We start from the raw sequence: 15668 nt of genomic DNA on the forward strand, positions 1-15668 counted from the left end.
TGTTAAATTGTTTGTACAGAACTGGAGAGAGGAGTGGTTACAAAGTCTTGTTATTTACACCTTGGCACCAAAATGCAGTGGGTTTGCCTTTGTTTGTCTCCAGCAGTTCTGCTTGATTTAAGTTTTACATTCCATTTTGGCATTTGAATGGTAGAGAGAGAACTTTTTAATGGACAGAGAACATGACTTTGAAAAAGCTGCCATAAAGAACACGTAGTCCTTAAATAATTCCATGCAGGATTGCAAAATCTGGCAGGAAATCAGGAGGATTCCACCTGACACTGCTGTAGTCTGCTGGGTTTAGCCCTAGAACGTTCATGTTTGTGATACATGCTGGATGACAAATTGCTCCTCATGCATGTTGACCAGGAAATTCAAGATACCCATCTGCTGACAGCGTTGGAAGTGGAATAGAGAAATGACCTAGCTTTGAGGTGTCAGATGTCCTTCTGGCAGCGGGCCTCAGTTTAAGACAGGGCATGTGAGGATCTGGGAGAGTGGCTCTGAAGCTTGTTCTGGAGTCAATTAGCATTTATATTGCTTAGGAGAATGAGCTCAGCAATAATGAAAGGAGGCAGGCAGAAACATTTCAGCATAAGATATGGTAGCAAACTGACGACTTGCTGCTGAAATAAATGTCATGTTTTTAAACACAAAATAGATGTGCAAAACTTTGATCTTGCACATGCAGTTTCTACCATATCCTGGTGTGTTTACAGTGCATTTTCTTGCAGATCCAAGCAAAGTTCAAGACAATTCAAGAACTAATAGCAAAAACACCCTGAATACGTTTGAAGAAATGGACGATTTGCCTGAAACTTCTGTGTAGTTGTGCTGTGTGTGATGTGTGCTCCCCTTCTGAAGGTTAAAAGCATCAGCAGGGGATGCTGAGAGCTCTGTTGATATTTAGAACAGCTGTAAGCAGCTGGAACATAAACTTTCAGTGACTTGGTCTGATGACTTTGACCCGTTTAATCAGGGCAGCTAAGCTGGAAAACAACAAACCAAGGAGGACTGTTTCTCTGGTTCAGTTTTGATCCTCGTGAAAACCATTGCTGCCCAAGTTTGTGAGACGCTCCTCAAACTTGGCTTGACTTTATACTGGATATGAAAGGTCAAATGTGAGATATTTCTTCCTTTTGTGGAAAATTAAGATCATCATGATCCCAATCTGCTGTCTTTTGGAATCTTAACTTATGAGAAAAACATTTTGCACGCTGGGAAAAGTTCTTATGGTGGAGCAAAGACAGACATTTCACTTCTGGAGGCCACTAAATGAAGTATGGTATTCTGAAACAGCCGTGTCCTGGATACATTTGGTGCTTCTGTGTTGACCGTCAGTGTTACTGGAGGCTTGGTCCTGCAAGTTGAAGGCAGCCTCTCCAGATCTCCCCAGCTTTGCCTGAGCTGTGTTGCTGTGTGTAACCCCCATTTGCTGCCTTTTATTTGTTACTCTGTGTGTATGCCTTCCCATAAAATACCAGGGCAGGAACAGAATTGGTGGTGGAGAATATTTCTGAGCCTGTTCAGTCACAATGTCTTTACCCACTCAGGTTTCCTTGCTGTTGCATCCTGCTGCATAAACTAAGTTTTATCCCATTGGAGGTTGTTCTGCTCTAGAAGTAAATTAATGCTGTACCCAACCACTTCAGGCAAATAAGAAGTCAGTGTTTCTTCCCCAGACAAGTTCAATGCAAAGCAATTGCAGACTTTGAGAAGCTTTATTAGTGTCCAGAGGACTAAGTAATGCATTTCTGTAGCACTTTGTGTTCCACTACCTGTGATACAGTGAATTGTATTTTTCAGTTTTCTATTTTTTGTGGATGTGTAAAAAGAAATATTTGGTCTGTGTGCTTTTAAATTCCAGTTTGTACATCAGGTGTCTTCAGTGTCGTGGCTTTTCATCCTGCATATTCATTTGCCACCTGTTTTAAAGGTGGCACTTAGGAAAGACTCAGGTGACTTCTGTGTTTGGATGATAACGTGAATTGCATTGGACTCTTACAGCTAAGCCTGCTGGGGGCAAAATGCTCCAAAAGACTTTCTTGTCACTGAAGAGAGCCTGAGGGAACTCTCCAGCAGAAAGGACAGTGCCAAGCTGTTTGCAGGGATGGTGAACATGGTTCTCACTACCCAGCTGGTCTTCTGGAGATGCTGTGTGCTGTGTTTCCTACTACATATGGCCTGGATGGATGGGACCTTTTTACAGGGAGTAGGAATTTGAGGGGAAGGACATTTATGTGTATCAGTAGAGCAATGTAATATCTGAACATGGTTTGGCCTTGGTAGGAGGTGTGAATATGAGAAGAAAAAATTCCTGCAGTCTTGGAATCCTTCATCTTTGGTTAATTTTGCATTGAAACTGCCAACAAAGAATATTGCCTTAGGACTACACAGTTCCATTTGGATTCTCTTCAGTGCCAGTGTTTGTACAAAATAAAAATACCTCTTCACAACTGCTCATGAACCAGAAATAAAGGAGCCCATGGGGCACTCCATGTTGCTGTGGGTAGGCCTGTCACTGAAAACAAGCTCAGGTATCTCTGCACTGTGCTGAGGCACAGTGTGTGGGTGTTGCCATAAACAGGGAAGGCACAAAAAAACCCATAAGGAGTTGTGCTGTGCCAGTGTCCAGGCACAAAACTCTCTGAGACAACTGAGGGAGGGGCTAAGGGGTTGTTTCTACAAACTCTTTGCTGTGAAAATACCTTCATCTGTGGCATCACACTTACTGCCTCCTAGCTCAAGACTGTTACCAAGAACGTCATGAAAAATGACCAGAGAGGGTAATTCTGGAGGTTTTATACAATGTTTATTTAAATTAAAGGAATAAAACTTGTAATTCAATAAGCATTCTGTCCTCTGTTTTTATTTTATTGCCATAGGAGTTCCACAAAGCAAGGAAGAAAGGCTTTTGGCTTAGTAGCAAATAAGACAGACATCACTTTCCAAAAGATATCATGTAGGGGTTACCTAGAGAATGAATCTTTCAGGAGTTAGCTAATTGTTGTGTCTTTATGTAACACTCTCAATGTTTTCTCTACTATTCCAAATTATTGTCAAATATGTTAAAAACAGCTTCAGAAAATTAATTGTATCTCCCTTTTCTCCTCTCTTTCAGCTCCTCTGGCAGGCTGTGTCTTTACAAATACAGACCAAGTCAGTCTCAGAAGCCTTCTGGTATGGAATGCCTCTTAATTGCCATTCTGAAATCCTCAGGTATGGTTTGTGCATTTGCCTTCATCAAAACCTGAGTAATTAGTTACCTAACCTTGCCTTCTTCACTCAAAACATCTGGGGGACAGCAGCTGACTAAAATTTATACTTAGAAAATTGTTATAAGCCGTAGATGGGCACACCTAGGAAGTCACAAATCTGTAAACCTCTCTGGTCTCCACTGCAATGGAAACTTTGTTCACTTTCCAGTGGGTGAGCACAACTTGTCCCTGAATCTGAATGTTGCTCCAGTACGTTTCTGTCTACTAGATGCTTTCTAAATTCAACATTTTTGTCTTTAAATGAATGTTAAATGAGGAACAGCTTGAATTAATCTTGTAATAATTTAAATTTAACAAGCTTCACATTTCACTTGAGTGCTTTTGTCTCACAAATCCTGGTTTGAGCTTAGTTTATACCTTCTTAAGTGTATATATATATAAAAAAAAATGAAATAACCCAAACCCTCAGGCTTCCACTTCAGCACAGCAGGGGTCAGGGAGAAACACAGATGATATCCAGACCCTCCCCCTGTTTCTCTCCCTCCTTTCCTCTGTCTGATGTAGTTTGTTTATCCGAGGAATTAGTTTCAAGGACCACCTCGTTTGCAGAAGTGCTGGTTGTTGGAGGGTTGAGAGTATGAAATAGAAATGCTGCCATTTTTTATATAGTTTTGTGGGTGAGCACCTTTCTACATGATGCTGGCTGCAGTTTTATCCCCCACTTAACCCTTCTGTGGTACATTGTTTAACCATTTTGTACAGCGTGAACTCACTTCATAAGAATAGTATTTCTTTGTGTCTCTAGTAACGTATTAGAACAAGTAAACAATCATAATCAGCATCTTGACAGTATGTTTCATCTTAAAAGTGCTCAGCAATGTTAATTAAATTACAATTTCAAATTAGATTCTGCACTTATGCATTCATTCCATGAATTCCTGTCCTGGCACACCGGATTTCAGAGAAGAAATTCACTTTGTGTGCTGAAAATCTGTAGTAAGCTTTTAGGAAATGTTCTGGGCTGAGACTGAGGATCTGATGTGCTCTGCAGTGAGTTTCAGTTTTACTGTCTTTACAAAGGCTTGCTTCTTTTCATAATATGCAGCTTCGTTGATAAATGTTGGATAGACTGTGCAGTCCCCTTTATATGAAATTACTTCTCCATCAAGAGTCAAAAAGAGAGGATCACCATTGTTCAGTGGCTGCCAGTCTTGATCCTTAGAGAAAGAGCATAAAGAGAATGTGTTTACTTTCCAGGTTTGGTGTATTTCATGGGATATCTGAGTTTCTGCTCAGCAATTCCATTCTCTCCAGTTACTGAAATATTGTGTGACCTGAGTGACAAAACTTGCTATAGGCAAGGTCTAAAGTATTCAACAAACCCATTGGCAACATTCTCATTCTAAATATTTCCTATTTACAAGTCCAAGTGCTGCACTTTGGCTACGGCAATCCCATGCAGAGCTACAGGCTGGGGTCAGAGTGGCTGGAGAGCTCCCAGACAGAGAGGGACTTGGGGATGCTGATCGACAGCCGCCTGAATATGAGCCAGCAGTGTGCCCAGGTGGCCAAGAGGGCCAATGGCATCCTGGCTTGCATTAGGAATAGTGTGGCCAGCAGGAGCAGGGAAGTCATTGTGCCCCTGTACTCTGCTTTGGTTAGGCCGCACCTTGAGTGCTGTGTCCAGTTCTGGGCCCCTCAGTTTAAGAAGGACATCGAAACACTTGAACGTGTCCAGAGAAGGGCAACAAGGCTGGGGAGAGGCCTTGAACACAAGCCCTATGAGGAGAGGCTGAGGGAGCTGGGATTGTTTAGCCTGGAGAAGAGGAGGCTCAGGAGTGACCTCATTGCCCTCTACAACTACCTGAGGGGTGATTGTGGCTGGGAAGGGGTTGATCGTTGATCTCTTCTCCCAGGCAACCAGCACCAGAACAAGAGGACACAGTCTCAAGCTGTGCCAGGGGAGGTTTAGACTCGAGGTGAGGAGGAAGTTCTTCACCAAGCGAGTCATTCGTCATTGGAATGTGCTGCCCAGGGAGGTGGTGGAGTCACTGTCCCTGGAGGCATTCAAGAGGAACTGGACGTGGCACTTGGTGCCATGGTCTAGTCATGAGGTCTGTGTTGATAGGTTGGACTCAATGATCCTTGAGGTCTTTTCCAACCTAAGTTATACTGTGATACTGTGATACTGTGATACTATTAAAATATACTACAATGTAGCAGAAACACCACAGAAATGCTTCTTAAATGTCACCAATGGAAACTACTTCAGAGTTTACCTGCAGCTCAGGGTGAATAATGGCAATAACTTCATCATCCTTGTTCCTGGGATAGTCTACTTTCTCCATGATTTTAAAAACCTCAATTGTACATGGTGGAAATTCTTTTCCTAGAAAGAATAAATGTAACTCCATGTCAGAATGAACATCTGCCTGCTAAAAGGAGCAATGTGTTATTTGTTCTCTTTAGAATGGTTTAAATCACCAGGCTGTACTTGTTAAAGTTTACACACTAGTGATTAGCTCATGTGCCATAAAAGTGTCTAGCTCCAGATTTGGTTTTGTCCCCTCAAAGCCAAGTTGCAGAAAGATTGTCCACTCAGGTTCTGTAGCATCTTAAGCCCTGATCTCAATTTGCTGCTGAAATGGGGCTTTTCACTGTATGCTTAAAAAGATGTATTTTGTAGATGAAGAAATCAATGAAAGACCTGTGTTTGGTAGTGCTGCACAACACAGAAAGGGATCAGGGCTATTTCATATTCACCATTGCAGCACAATCATGGAGATTTTGACACACACAACTACATTCTCTTCTCCTTTTACTTCCAAAGAAGCCCCCTAACAGAATGTACCCTGAAAGAATTTTAAACACCTACTTTTGTCAGTCTGTATTTAAGACAGAACAGAAGAATAACAAAATCTTACAAGATTTATGGACTTTAACTCTAGATACCACTGCACAGAAGGCCTGTAAATGAATCACTTCTTTCTCAGCATTAATTAATGTGTGTTCTCCATGTAGAAGCTGCTATACAGATATTGTTAGCTACTGTTTCAGATTCTCAAAGCAGCTGGAAGATTAAAATCAAGCAAACTTAGAGCCTCCAGAAGGAGGAAACAGCCTTAAAGCTAACAGGAATTGTGACTGAAGCAACACTTGAGCAGTCTGAAGAACAATCCTCCCCCTTCTCCTTTTATCTGTTTAATTGTAAAGTGTTGTAGCCATACTAACTTTTGTACAAAATATTCTCCTGAAACAGCCCACTGGCATGACCCAAGAGGCAACAAACTCCAAGTACTTTACCTTCATTAAAAAGTTGCACAAAATCAAGGCCATGTTTGACAATCTTCCTCATTTTGTCCAAAATATCAGCTCTAAGAACACCCTGAGGCTGGGGACCTACCTCCACACCTGTGTGCAGACAAGAGGCATTATTACTAGAGCCATAACAGATCACATGCTTAGATTACACAGCAAAAAAATAGATGTCTGGGTGGGTTTGTGCTTTCTGTTTAAAAGGAAATGTAAAGAAGAGTTATGTGCCTTTTTTAAGGCAAACAGAAAATTCAGCTCAACAATTGGGATCAGTTTCAAGAGCCATTTCTGAGTGTGCTGCTAGGGTAAGAGAAAAAGTCACTATGTATATTTCTTTCTCTTATTCTTTTCCTCATCCTGTCTTTCCATGCTCCAATTTAGAGAATTCATTGTTCCATGTGAAAAGCAAGCTAATATTTCCCCCACACACACTGTGGTTATGGGATTGATTACATAAATGAAAAAGTTAACCACCACTTCCATGCAGAACATCATTTCCCTCTTCCTTTATCACATCTTCTCTTCTCCTTCTCAGCTAACAACCAAGGCTTATTTAGAGGACCTAGATATTTCTTTTCTGAAGCTGTTACTTCTTCCTTCTCCTTCATATATTATCAATATTTTCTGCAAACAGTGGGTTAACTGAGTTTAAGAATTTCCATCTGGCTTCTGTATCTTGTAAGCCAAGCATAAGCCAGAGCTCTTCAGAAGAGATAATCATAAGCATTTGATTCAGTACATACATCATCAAAAAAAGAGCTACTGGTGATCACAGCCCTCTGTAAAAACACCATGACATGAACAGACCTGGAAACAGGCATCTCTTAACATATTTTTGGTGGGTTAAAATGGTCTCTAGCTTTCATATTTACCAACAGGATGTTTTGCTACAGATCGAGTTGTTGCATATTTCAAGCTGGGGTGCTCAATCAGCAGAACCGGGCAGTGTTCTGGAGCCAGGGCGTTCTGTGGAGATGGTTTAAACACAGCTTTGTTATGCAAATGTTTTCAAATGTTGTGCCACAAAAGATTAGCGATGCAGAAGCGATTTACACAATGTCTTCAATATGTTGCCTTTATTTCATGGCCCTCAAAGAAGTAGGACACCCTTAGAAAACAGACAAAGCTGCATTTGTTGGTCCCCTTTCCATTAACTCAGGCCAGGCATGCTCCACTGCACTTTGCTGTCTCCTTGTGTAACTGAACACAGCTCTGGACTTTAATTGCTAACAGGAAGAAAAATCTGCTCAGCAGTGTTCCAGAACTGAGAATCAAAATACCAACAAGCAGATTTCCAGTATTTTTCTGTCAGACTTAGATTCTCTTATGGGGGGCACAGATTGTGAATTAAGCCTTATTTTAAGCCTTTATTTTTCTTATTTTTAGCCTTTATTTTTCTCCCCCCCACAAATAAACCTATTTCAGGCCTCTTTCCTGATGGCTGCCTACTATTTCTCTTCACAGAATTTTAGTCAGGAGATTTCTGTATCTTTTGATAAGGATTTAAATGGGATACATCTAATAGGAAAAAATTGTTAAGATACACCTTGTTGCTAAGGGGAAAAAAAATGTAATTGCAATCCCATAGTGTTGGCCTGACCTGGATTCCATCACTCACTGTCTAGGTCACTGGTACTTCAACCAGTTTCCACTTAACCCAGCACTTCTGCACCACCCCCCCCCACCCAGTGCTCATCAGCCCCAGCAGAATCTAACAGCTTCTAAAGCTGTGTCGCTGTTCCTATAAATCCTGGCGAGGGGAACATTTGTCATTACCCTGTGCCATTCTTTTTTTTTTTACATGACTTTATTGCATAAAATTAATGTTTAACTAGTTAGCATGTGTGACCCAAATTTATCCCAGTTCCTGACAGATCAGTGTGAAAGCAGATTAGATTGCATTCATTTTCATAGATGTTATTTAAGCATTCCTCTTTGCCCATCAGTCTTACTCGCACTCATCTTAATACATCAAGATTATGATGAGTTCAGATCTGAATTACCTGATATTATAATCAAATTATTAATTATCTCTGATTAAAAAGCCCATCCTATGAGTGATTAAATGTTTTAAACCCTTTTGCAGAACAAAAAACACTATATTTAAAGAAACTACAAAGTAATATATAGTAATACAACATTACAACTAATACTCTATTTTAATAGTTCATTTAAATTAGTTTTACCTTGATATAATGAAACATTTGAATTGTAAAGTCATCCCTGGAGCTTTCAAGAATAAGGGTACCACCCATGTTAGAAGTGGTGTTGTGAAGGTCAAAAATAAGGTCATACGCATCATCACTACCTTTGGGGCCAAATATCTGATTGATTTCCTGAGCCCTCCTCACTTCATATGGAATATCTTCCACCACTGTCCTGCTGTTAATATCAGTACAAAGAAATTAGTGAGCTCATTCCATGGCTTTACAGTCAACAAAATATGTATACCCTTCTCTTTCTACTTGAATTCCAGAACTGACTGGAGTTGAGATCACCTAGTTAATTACCAAACTGTTGAACCAGAATCAATTTGTGGTTGGAAAAACAAGTGTGATTGTTAAACTGGTCTTACTCCTAAGTATCCTGTGCAGAAGAGTGTAAAGAATTGATGTGATTTTAGCTGGAAACTATTTGCTTCTCTTTTATTTCTTTACATCTTCAAATTTCCCTCTGTGCAGAAAACTTTCAATTTATCAACAGCTTAAGCCATTCTAGGACTGGACCCACTTCCTACTGAAGATGATACTCAGGTATTGGTCCATGCCCTTTTCCCTTGCACATGACTCACAAGGTCTTTTGTAACTTGCTTTATTTCTTTATTTTATGATGGTCAGTTTTGAGCCCTCCTGACCCTCAAAGCTCATAGATTTTGCTACCTCAAATGTATTCTTCCCAAATTTCAACACTGGTTATTCCAGGTGACTGCGTCCATACTCCACTTCTGAAAAACAGCTTTGGCTTAAGTACAGGTCTGTAAACTGCTTCCTGTCCATGTAAAGGCTCTGTTGGAAACTGATGTGTGACACCAAGGCATCTATCCTACACTTCAGCAGTGTACAAAGCCTCTGTAGGTTCAGACTTGTTCCACAGAAAGCAAGTCTGGATTTGGTGACAGGCTTGGGACACTACCCAAGGTGAATGTAACATACCTAATGTCTTTTGCACTAAACTCCTTTTTCTTTCTCAACATAATTCAAGCTTTGTAGTATTTTAATGTTATAAGAAATATTAGTATTAAGTTGCATAAAGAAAGTTTTGTTAAAGACTAACAGAACACCTTACTAACTGCATGGCTATTTAAGCATCAGAAGAGGTAGCTGAGGAAAATGATGGGGTCACTACTGCTGGAGTATTAGGAATGGCAAGACATCTATTAGGAGTCACAGAATGTCTGCATGCAATTGATCTGCTGGTGGAAGGTGAGTGGATTAGAATTTGAACACAAGCCCCTCAAGCTCCTGTTGTGTTTCTGTACATCACATAATCTACCTCCATATTTGTTAGTTCTGTCTGAAATTCAAAGTTTCTTTTAACATAAGACTGTTAAACTAGTGTTTCTTCTCTAGGGCAATGGGACTTCCACCATGACTTCCAGTAGTATCAGGATTTCACTCTCCTTTACCTTATTTCATAAAATCATTTGTAATATTGAAAGGTCTGTGCTTAAAGGCAGAAGGTGAAGGTGTTCAGTCAGTTGTAGGGCTGGGCAACTGAAGAAGGAGGACAACCTGCAAGTTTCTTAATCTGTTAGTGTTTCAAGTGTTCTGCTTTTGTTAAAGTGTTCCAAGCAGCTGAAAACAAACAAAGCCTTTTTTGTTTTGGTTTGTTTTTTTTCATACATTTGTCCTGAGTAAGCAACTAATAGAATGGCCTCAACACTTCTGTGTTGAAAAGTCTGTTTATCTTACATATAATAGCAACACACTTCTAAGATGAAAAGCCAGATGAAAAGACATGCAGGGTAAGAATAAGCATGCTTAGAAAACAGATGTGACAGAGACTTCTTTCAGTAATATTCACTATTAAGCCCTTTCTGAATCCTAATTACCTGGTTAACATGCAACTATACCAAGTGTAAGAATGTCTGTACAGCAAAGGACACCTCTGAAATCAGTGTCTCAAAGACAAAGAAACATAAAATCTCATTACAAATGTCAATCCAATTAATATTTTACAGTAATTATACATTGCATTTCTTCTAAAAGAATGAGTCAAACTCTTGAGACTTTTTTTTTGGCTATCACTTTGCCATAGAATATATTATTTCTAATTTAGCTAATTTCATCTTTTACTGTGCAGAACTGGAATTAAATACCCTTCCCTGGTCTGTGTACCATACTTTCAGCTATCTGCTTTTAAACTGCTTCTACCTGCTGCCTTCCTGCAAATGTAGGTGTAATCAGAAGAGCTCCCAAACTGAATTGCAGAAGAACATGTGAGAAATAATGATTTTGCAGCTCAGAATAGCAATACTTAAGTTTACACAAATGCAGCTACTCTAATTTAAAATGCAGTGTTTAAGGTTGTGTTGGTTTGAGACTCGCACGACTAGCAATAGTTTTAAAGTCAATCTGTTAAAACTCATGCAATTTGCTCTTTTTTTTGGGTTAAAGGTCAGTAATTTCAGTTATGTGGCTGCACAGTTTAAATAGTAGTGGAACTCGTGTTAACATTTTAATCTGGAAAGGAAGCTCCTCTCAGTTTTTAAACCCAGAAAAGTAAAACAACAGAAAGTGCGACTCTCCTTACCCAAGATTATCAGGGTCAAAAACACGGTTCAGATCACAGTCAATGTATCTAGTGCACTTCTTCACAGCTCTTGGGTTGGTAAGAAATGGTTTCACTTCCACTCCTGTCCTCTGAATCTCAGCTCCATTCTCTTGCCAGTGCTTGACCAAGAATACCCCCGATAACTCATTGCCATGAGTTCCTCCGAAGATAGCGACCCGTCTTACCGGAGGTTTATCAATGACAGAGGAGGAAGTCATGCTTTGCAGCAGCTCTAAGAATTGCTGAAAGCAAAAGAGAAAACAACAGAGTAAAACTTTTGTCTCCAACAAAAACAATAAAATCTTCTTATTCTTTTTAATAGGAAATTCTTTAAGGCTGCTTAGGTCAGATGTGAATGAAAGTGAATTAACATTTGTCTAACAGTTTTCAAGTGCCGTTACGAGGCAGGGAGTTGCTAACCTGACACTCCTCCTTCTCAAGGAGCCCTCCCCTTCATTTGCCATATTTAGTAATATCTCCAAGTCTGTTAATGGTACTGTCACACAGTTCAAAAGTTAACTTCTCCGGGCAATCCCTAGTCATATATGACATATAGGTTAAGTCTGGTACTAATGACAGTATGAAAAGGCTTTTTAAATGTAAACTTCAATAATGCACTTCAATACTTCTGGACAGTTTTGCCTTGCAAACTAGGTGTAACAAGTATACTCATGTATGTTTTATGTTACACAGACATTACAGTATACAAAGACAGAATGATTTAAAGTGAGCAAAACCAGTAAAATATGAATCACATCTTGGCTCTAGATCAACACATAATGCTGAAACATCAAGTACTTTCATCTAAACCCGAGAAGAGCTGAGTTCCTCAAAGCTTGTTGTTGCTTGTATGACCTTTTTTTGTGTTAGAATATCTGAAGAACAGTGATTAGAGGGAACACTAGCTGAGATTAAAGTGCAATTAATCCACAACTGACTTACCCAGTATTCCTGACTCTAGTTCTAGCGCAGGATCTGCTAACACAGATGTTTCTAACATATTGGATAATTTGGCAGTGATGACTCTTCTAATTTCTACAGTGTCTTATTAATAAGCAAACAGATCTAGACCACCAAAAGCAGATCTCATCCCAAAAAAAAAAAAACCCTTAGTCAACAACTTGACTTCTTCCGTTTCCAAAAGCATTCATGAGACTAAAGCCAAAGAGCAGCCATAACTTCCATCAGGAGGATCAAAACATTTAGAATAAAAAGCCTTAATAACAGAAAATAAGTATTACTCCTGCAAACAACAGAAGTATTTGCCATTTGCAATCTGACACTTGATATAATAAATGTTACATTGCAAGGGAATAAAGAAGATTTACTAATCAAACCCTTTTTATTAAGATTATACTCCAGTGACTGAGAAAGTAAAGTGCCTGGGAGAGGATTTATAACCCAGGCTGATAGGCTATAGATCTACAAAAAGAAAGCTAAACTTATCTGGGCAAGTTTAGCCAGGAATATATTTTCTTCAGAAGTGGCTCTCTCTGTTTGAGTTTATGCATACAGGCTTGCTGAACCTTGTGGCAAGCTAATAGGCTGTTTACTTAAACACTCAACTGTATTACTGCTGTGCTTCGAAGCTGTCAGATATTTAATCAGAGTAATTTATTAAACAAAGCAGTGAAGTTGTATTTTACAGCACTGGCCAGTCTGTACTGTCCTTTGACCCCAGCCTCTTTGGCAGTGGTGCCAAAACAGCTATTTACACACTGCCTGGAAAAAAAGATAATGACTCATGCTCTGAATCTTGGTTTGCAGAATTTAACCACCACAGCAGTTGGAAGAGTGAAAGGCAAAATGCAAACATGCACTGGTAGCATGTATAGTTTGTATTTTATTGCTGGTGGTGCTGTAAGGGTTGCAATTCCTTGCAAAGCGACGGATGAAATACACAGGAGTTGTCTGTGCACTTACCTCATTTCACATGCAGGAAGTTTGTCTTCCCAGAAGAGCTTTCTTAGGACAGATCCAGCGCATTTCCAAACATGAGTTTAGGAACTAAAGCCATGGAGGCTTCTTTTATATCCTTAGAGCAGTTAACTTCCAAACAGCTTTTAACTCCTGCTCTCCCAGGACATTACAGGCACCCGCAAATTTGCCACACAAATGCAAACACTATGAAAGATTCCACCCTTCTGAATCAAACCAGTCCCTTGTTCCTGTGCTTTGCAAATACTTACTTTGAAAAGTTACATAGGATCATATTTACTTTAAGAATTCAGATTGGCTTCATGTACTATATATAACTATCTGGTAGGTAATGGATCTGAGAGCTTAGAATGCATGCCATGAGCTGAAAAAAAACATATGTAGGAATAAAATATATGTTAAGTCTAGCTATCAAAGCCACAAGGGGTTATGTATATGTAAGTGTAACATGGCTCAGCAAAGCCTTCCAAGGCTGGAGAAAAAAAGGGATTACAAAAACAGGACAGGCTGCAATCAGCTGAGCACTAAGATTTTAGACAAAAACCAGCCAGAAGCTAACACGGTTGAAAACAGCCATGTGTGAAACCCAGAACAGTGCTTGGAGAGGAAAATCAGCATGAGGAATGCAGATAGTTGTATTTGTCTTTATGTTTGTGTTCATACATCTGTGCAAACCCAGAGCAGTGGTTGGAAAGGAAAACCAGCACGAAGGATGCAGAATGTTTTGTTTGTATCTGTGTTTGTGTTCATATATCTGTGCAAACCCAGAACAGTGCTTGGAGAGGAAAATCAGCATGAGGAATGCTGATAGTCATATTTGTCTTTATGTTTGTGTTCATACATCTGTGCAAACCCAGAGCAGTGCTTGGAGAGGAAAACCAGCATGCAGGACACAGAATGTTTTATTTGTATCTGGGTTTGTGTTCATACACAGTGGTTGGAGAGGAAAACCAGCATGCAGGACACAAAATGTTTTATTTGTATCAATGTTTGTGTTCATACATCTGTGCAAACCCAGAGCAGTGGTTGGTGAGGAAAACCAGAGTGAAGGATGCAGAATGTTTTATTTGTATCTGTGTTCATACATCTGTGCAAACCCAGAGCAGTGGTTGGCAAGGAAAACCAGCACGAAGGACCCAGAATGTTTTATTTGCATCTGTGTTTGTGTTCATATATCTGTGCAAACCCAGAACAGTGGTTGGCGAGGAAAATCAGCATGAAGGTTGCAGAATGTTTTACTTGTATTTGTGTTTGTGTTCATACATCTGTGCAAACCCAGAACAGTGGTTGGAGAGGAAAACCAGCATGAAGGTTTCAGAATGTTTTATTTGTATCTATGTTGTTGTTCATACATCTGTGCAAACCCAGAACAGTGCTTGGAGAGGAAAACCAGCACAAAGGATGCAGAATGTTTTATTTGTATCTATGTTTGTGTTCATACATCTGTGCAAACCCAGAACAGTGCTTGGAGAGGAAAACCAGCATGCAGGACACAGAATGTTTTGTTTGTATCTGTGTTTGTGTTCATACATCTGTGCAAACCCAGAGCAGTGGTTGGAGAGGAAAACCAGCACGAAGGATGCAGAATGTTTTATTTGTATCTGTGTTTGTGTTCATACATCAGCTTCTGCTCCGGCTTCTCCAAGTGCTGAACACGACCCTACACGCGCTAGTTCCAAGGGTAAGAAGGTAATTATTTAATGAAGTCCCACCGAGGGCTGACTGAACAGCTCCCGCCGGCCCTGCTGCGCTCTCCCCGGTGTAGGACGGGCCGGGGCCGGCTGCAGCGGCTCCTTCCCTGAGCGCCTCCCGCGGGCGGCGGCGGGGTGCGCGCGCAGCAGCTTCCCGCCTTTTTGCTCCCCTGCTCGGGCGCGAGGCTGCTTGGGCCGTTGTTTTTGGCGGGCTCCAGCTCAGCCCTGTCCTTCAGAGGCCAGCGAGGACTTCAGGAAGCTTTAGCCTGGGCCTGCTGCCGCTGCCGTGTGAAGCCCTGCGAAGGGCTGCTCTGGTATCACTCCCTCCTTAGCTTACTTTTTAGTTACAGCTTTCACGTAGAATCATGGAAAATTAGGGGTTGGAAGGGACCTTGAAAGGTCATTCAGCCCAAAGCCCCTGCCAGAGCAGGAGTAGGTCTCCAGAGAAGGAGATTCCACAGCCTGTCTGGGCAGCCCGTGCCAGGGCTCTGTCACCCTCACAGTGGAAAGGTTTTCCTGATGTCCCCATGGAACCTCCTCTGCTCCAGCTTGCACCCAGTGCCTCCTGTCCTGTCCCTGGAGCTCACCGAGCAGAGCCTGGCTCCATCCTCCTGCCACTCGCCCTTCACATCTTTATAAACATCCATAAGGTCACTCCTCTGTCTCCTCCAAGCCCCAGCCCCCTCAGCCTTTCCTCCGCAGGGAGATGTCCCACTGCCTCCAGCATCTCTGT

The 15668-nt window shown here is 40.8% G+C and overlaps 2 protein-coding genes across 7 annotated transcripts in view; one reads left to right on the forward strand and one right to left on the reverse strand.

Annotated features, from left to right (window-relative positions):
- The window catches only part of TRPV3 (transient receptor potential cation channel subfamily V member 3), a 26778-nt gene extending 23928 nt beyond the window's left edge, over positions 1–2850 (forward strand). For 2 of the 3 annotated variants that reach the window (XM_068154727.1, XM_068154729.1), the window contains exon 19: positions 735–2850. In XM_068154727.1, the coding sequence (XP_068010828.1) occupies positions 735–829 (95 nt within the window). In that variant the 3' untranslated portion in view covers positions 830–2850. The remainder of the gene's footprint in view (positions 1–734) is intronic. The other variant, XM_068154730.1, reaches the window with a different exon arrangement.
- ASPA (aspartoacylase) overlaps positions 2801–15668 on the reverse strand; it is a 59413-nt gene continuing 46545 nt past the window's right edge. Inside the window, exons 1-7 of one of the 4 annotated variants that reach the window (XM_068154736.1) lie at positions 13230–13293; positions 11286–11548; positions 8720–8915; positions 7406–7499; positions 6522–6629; positions 5498–5607; positions 2801–4435 (exon numbers count right to left, since the gene is read on the reverse strand). In XM_068154736.1, coding sequence (XP_068010837.1) covers positions 4223–4435; positions 5498–5607; positions 6522–6629; positions 7406–7499; positions 8720–8915; positions 11286–11524 — 960 coding nt within the window. In that variant the 5' untranslated portion in view covers positions 11525–11548; positions 13230–13293 and the 3' untranslated portion in view covers positions 2801–4222. Of the gene's footprint in view, positions 4436–5497; positions 5608–6521; positions 6630–7405; positions 7500–8719; positions 8916–11285; positions 11677–11726; positions 11746–13229; positions 13294–15668 lie in introns of those variants that run through there. The other 3 variants (XM_068154739.1, XM_068154738.1, XM_068154740.1) reach the window with 3 other exon arrangements.

Source organism: Melanerpes formicivorus, unplaced genomic scaffold, assembly GCF_026170545.1.
Source record: "Melanerpes formicivorus ecotype bairdi unplaced genomic scaffold, bMelFor1.0.p_v2 SCAF_29, whole genome shotgun sequence".
Classification (NCBI taxonomy): Eukaryota; Metazoa; Chordata; class Aves; order Piciformes; family Picidae; genus Melanerpes; species Melanerpes formicivorus.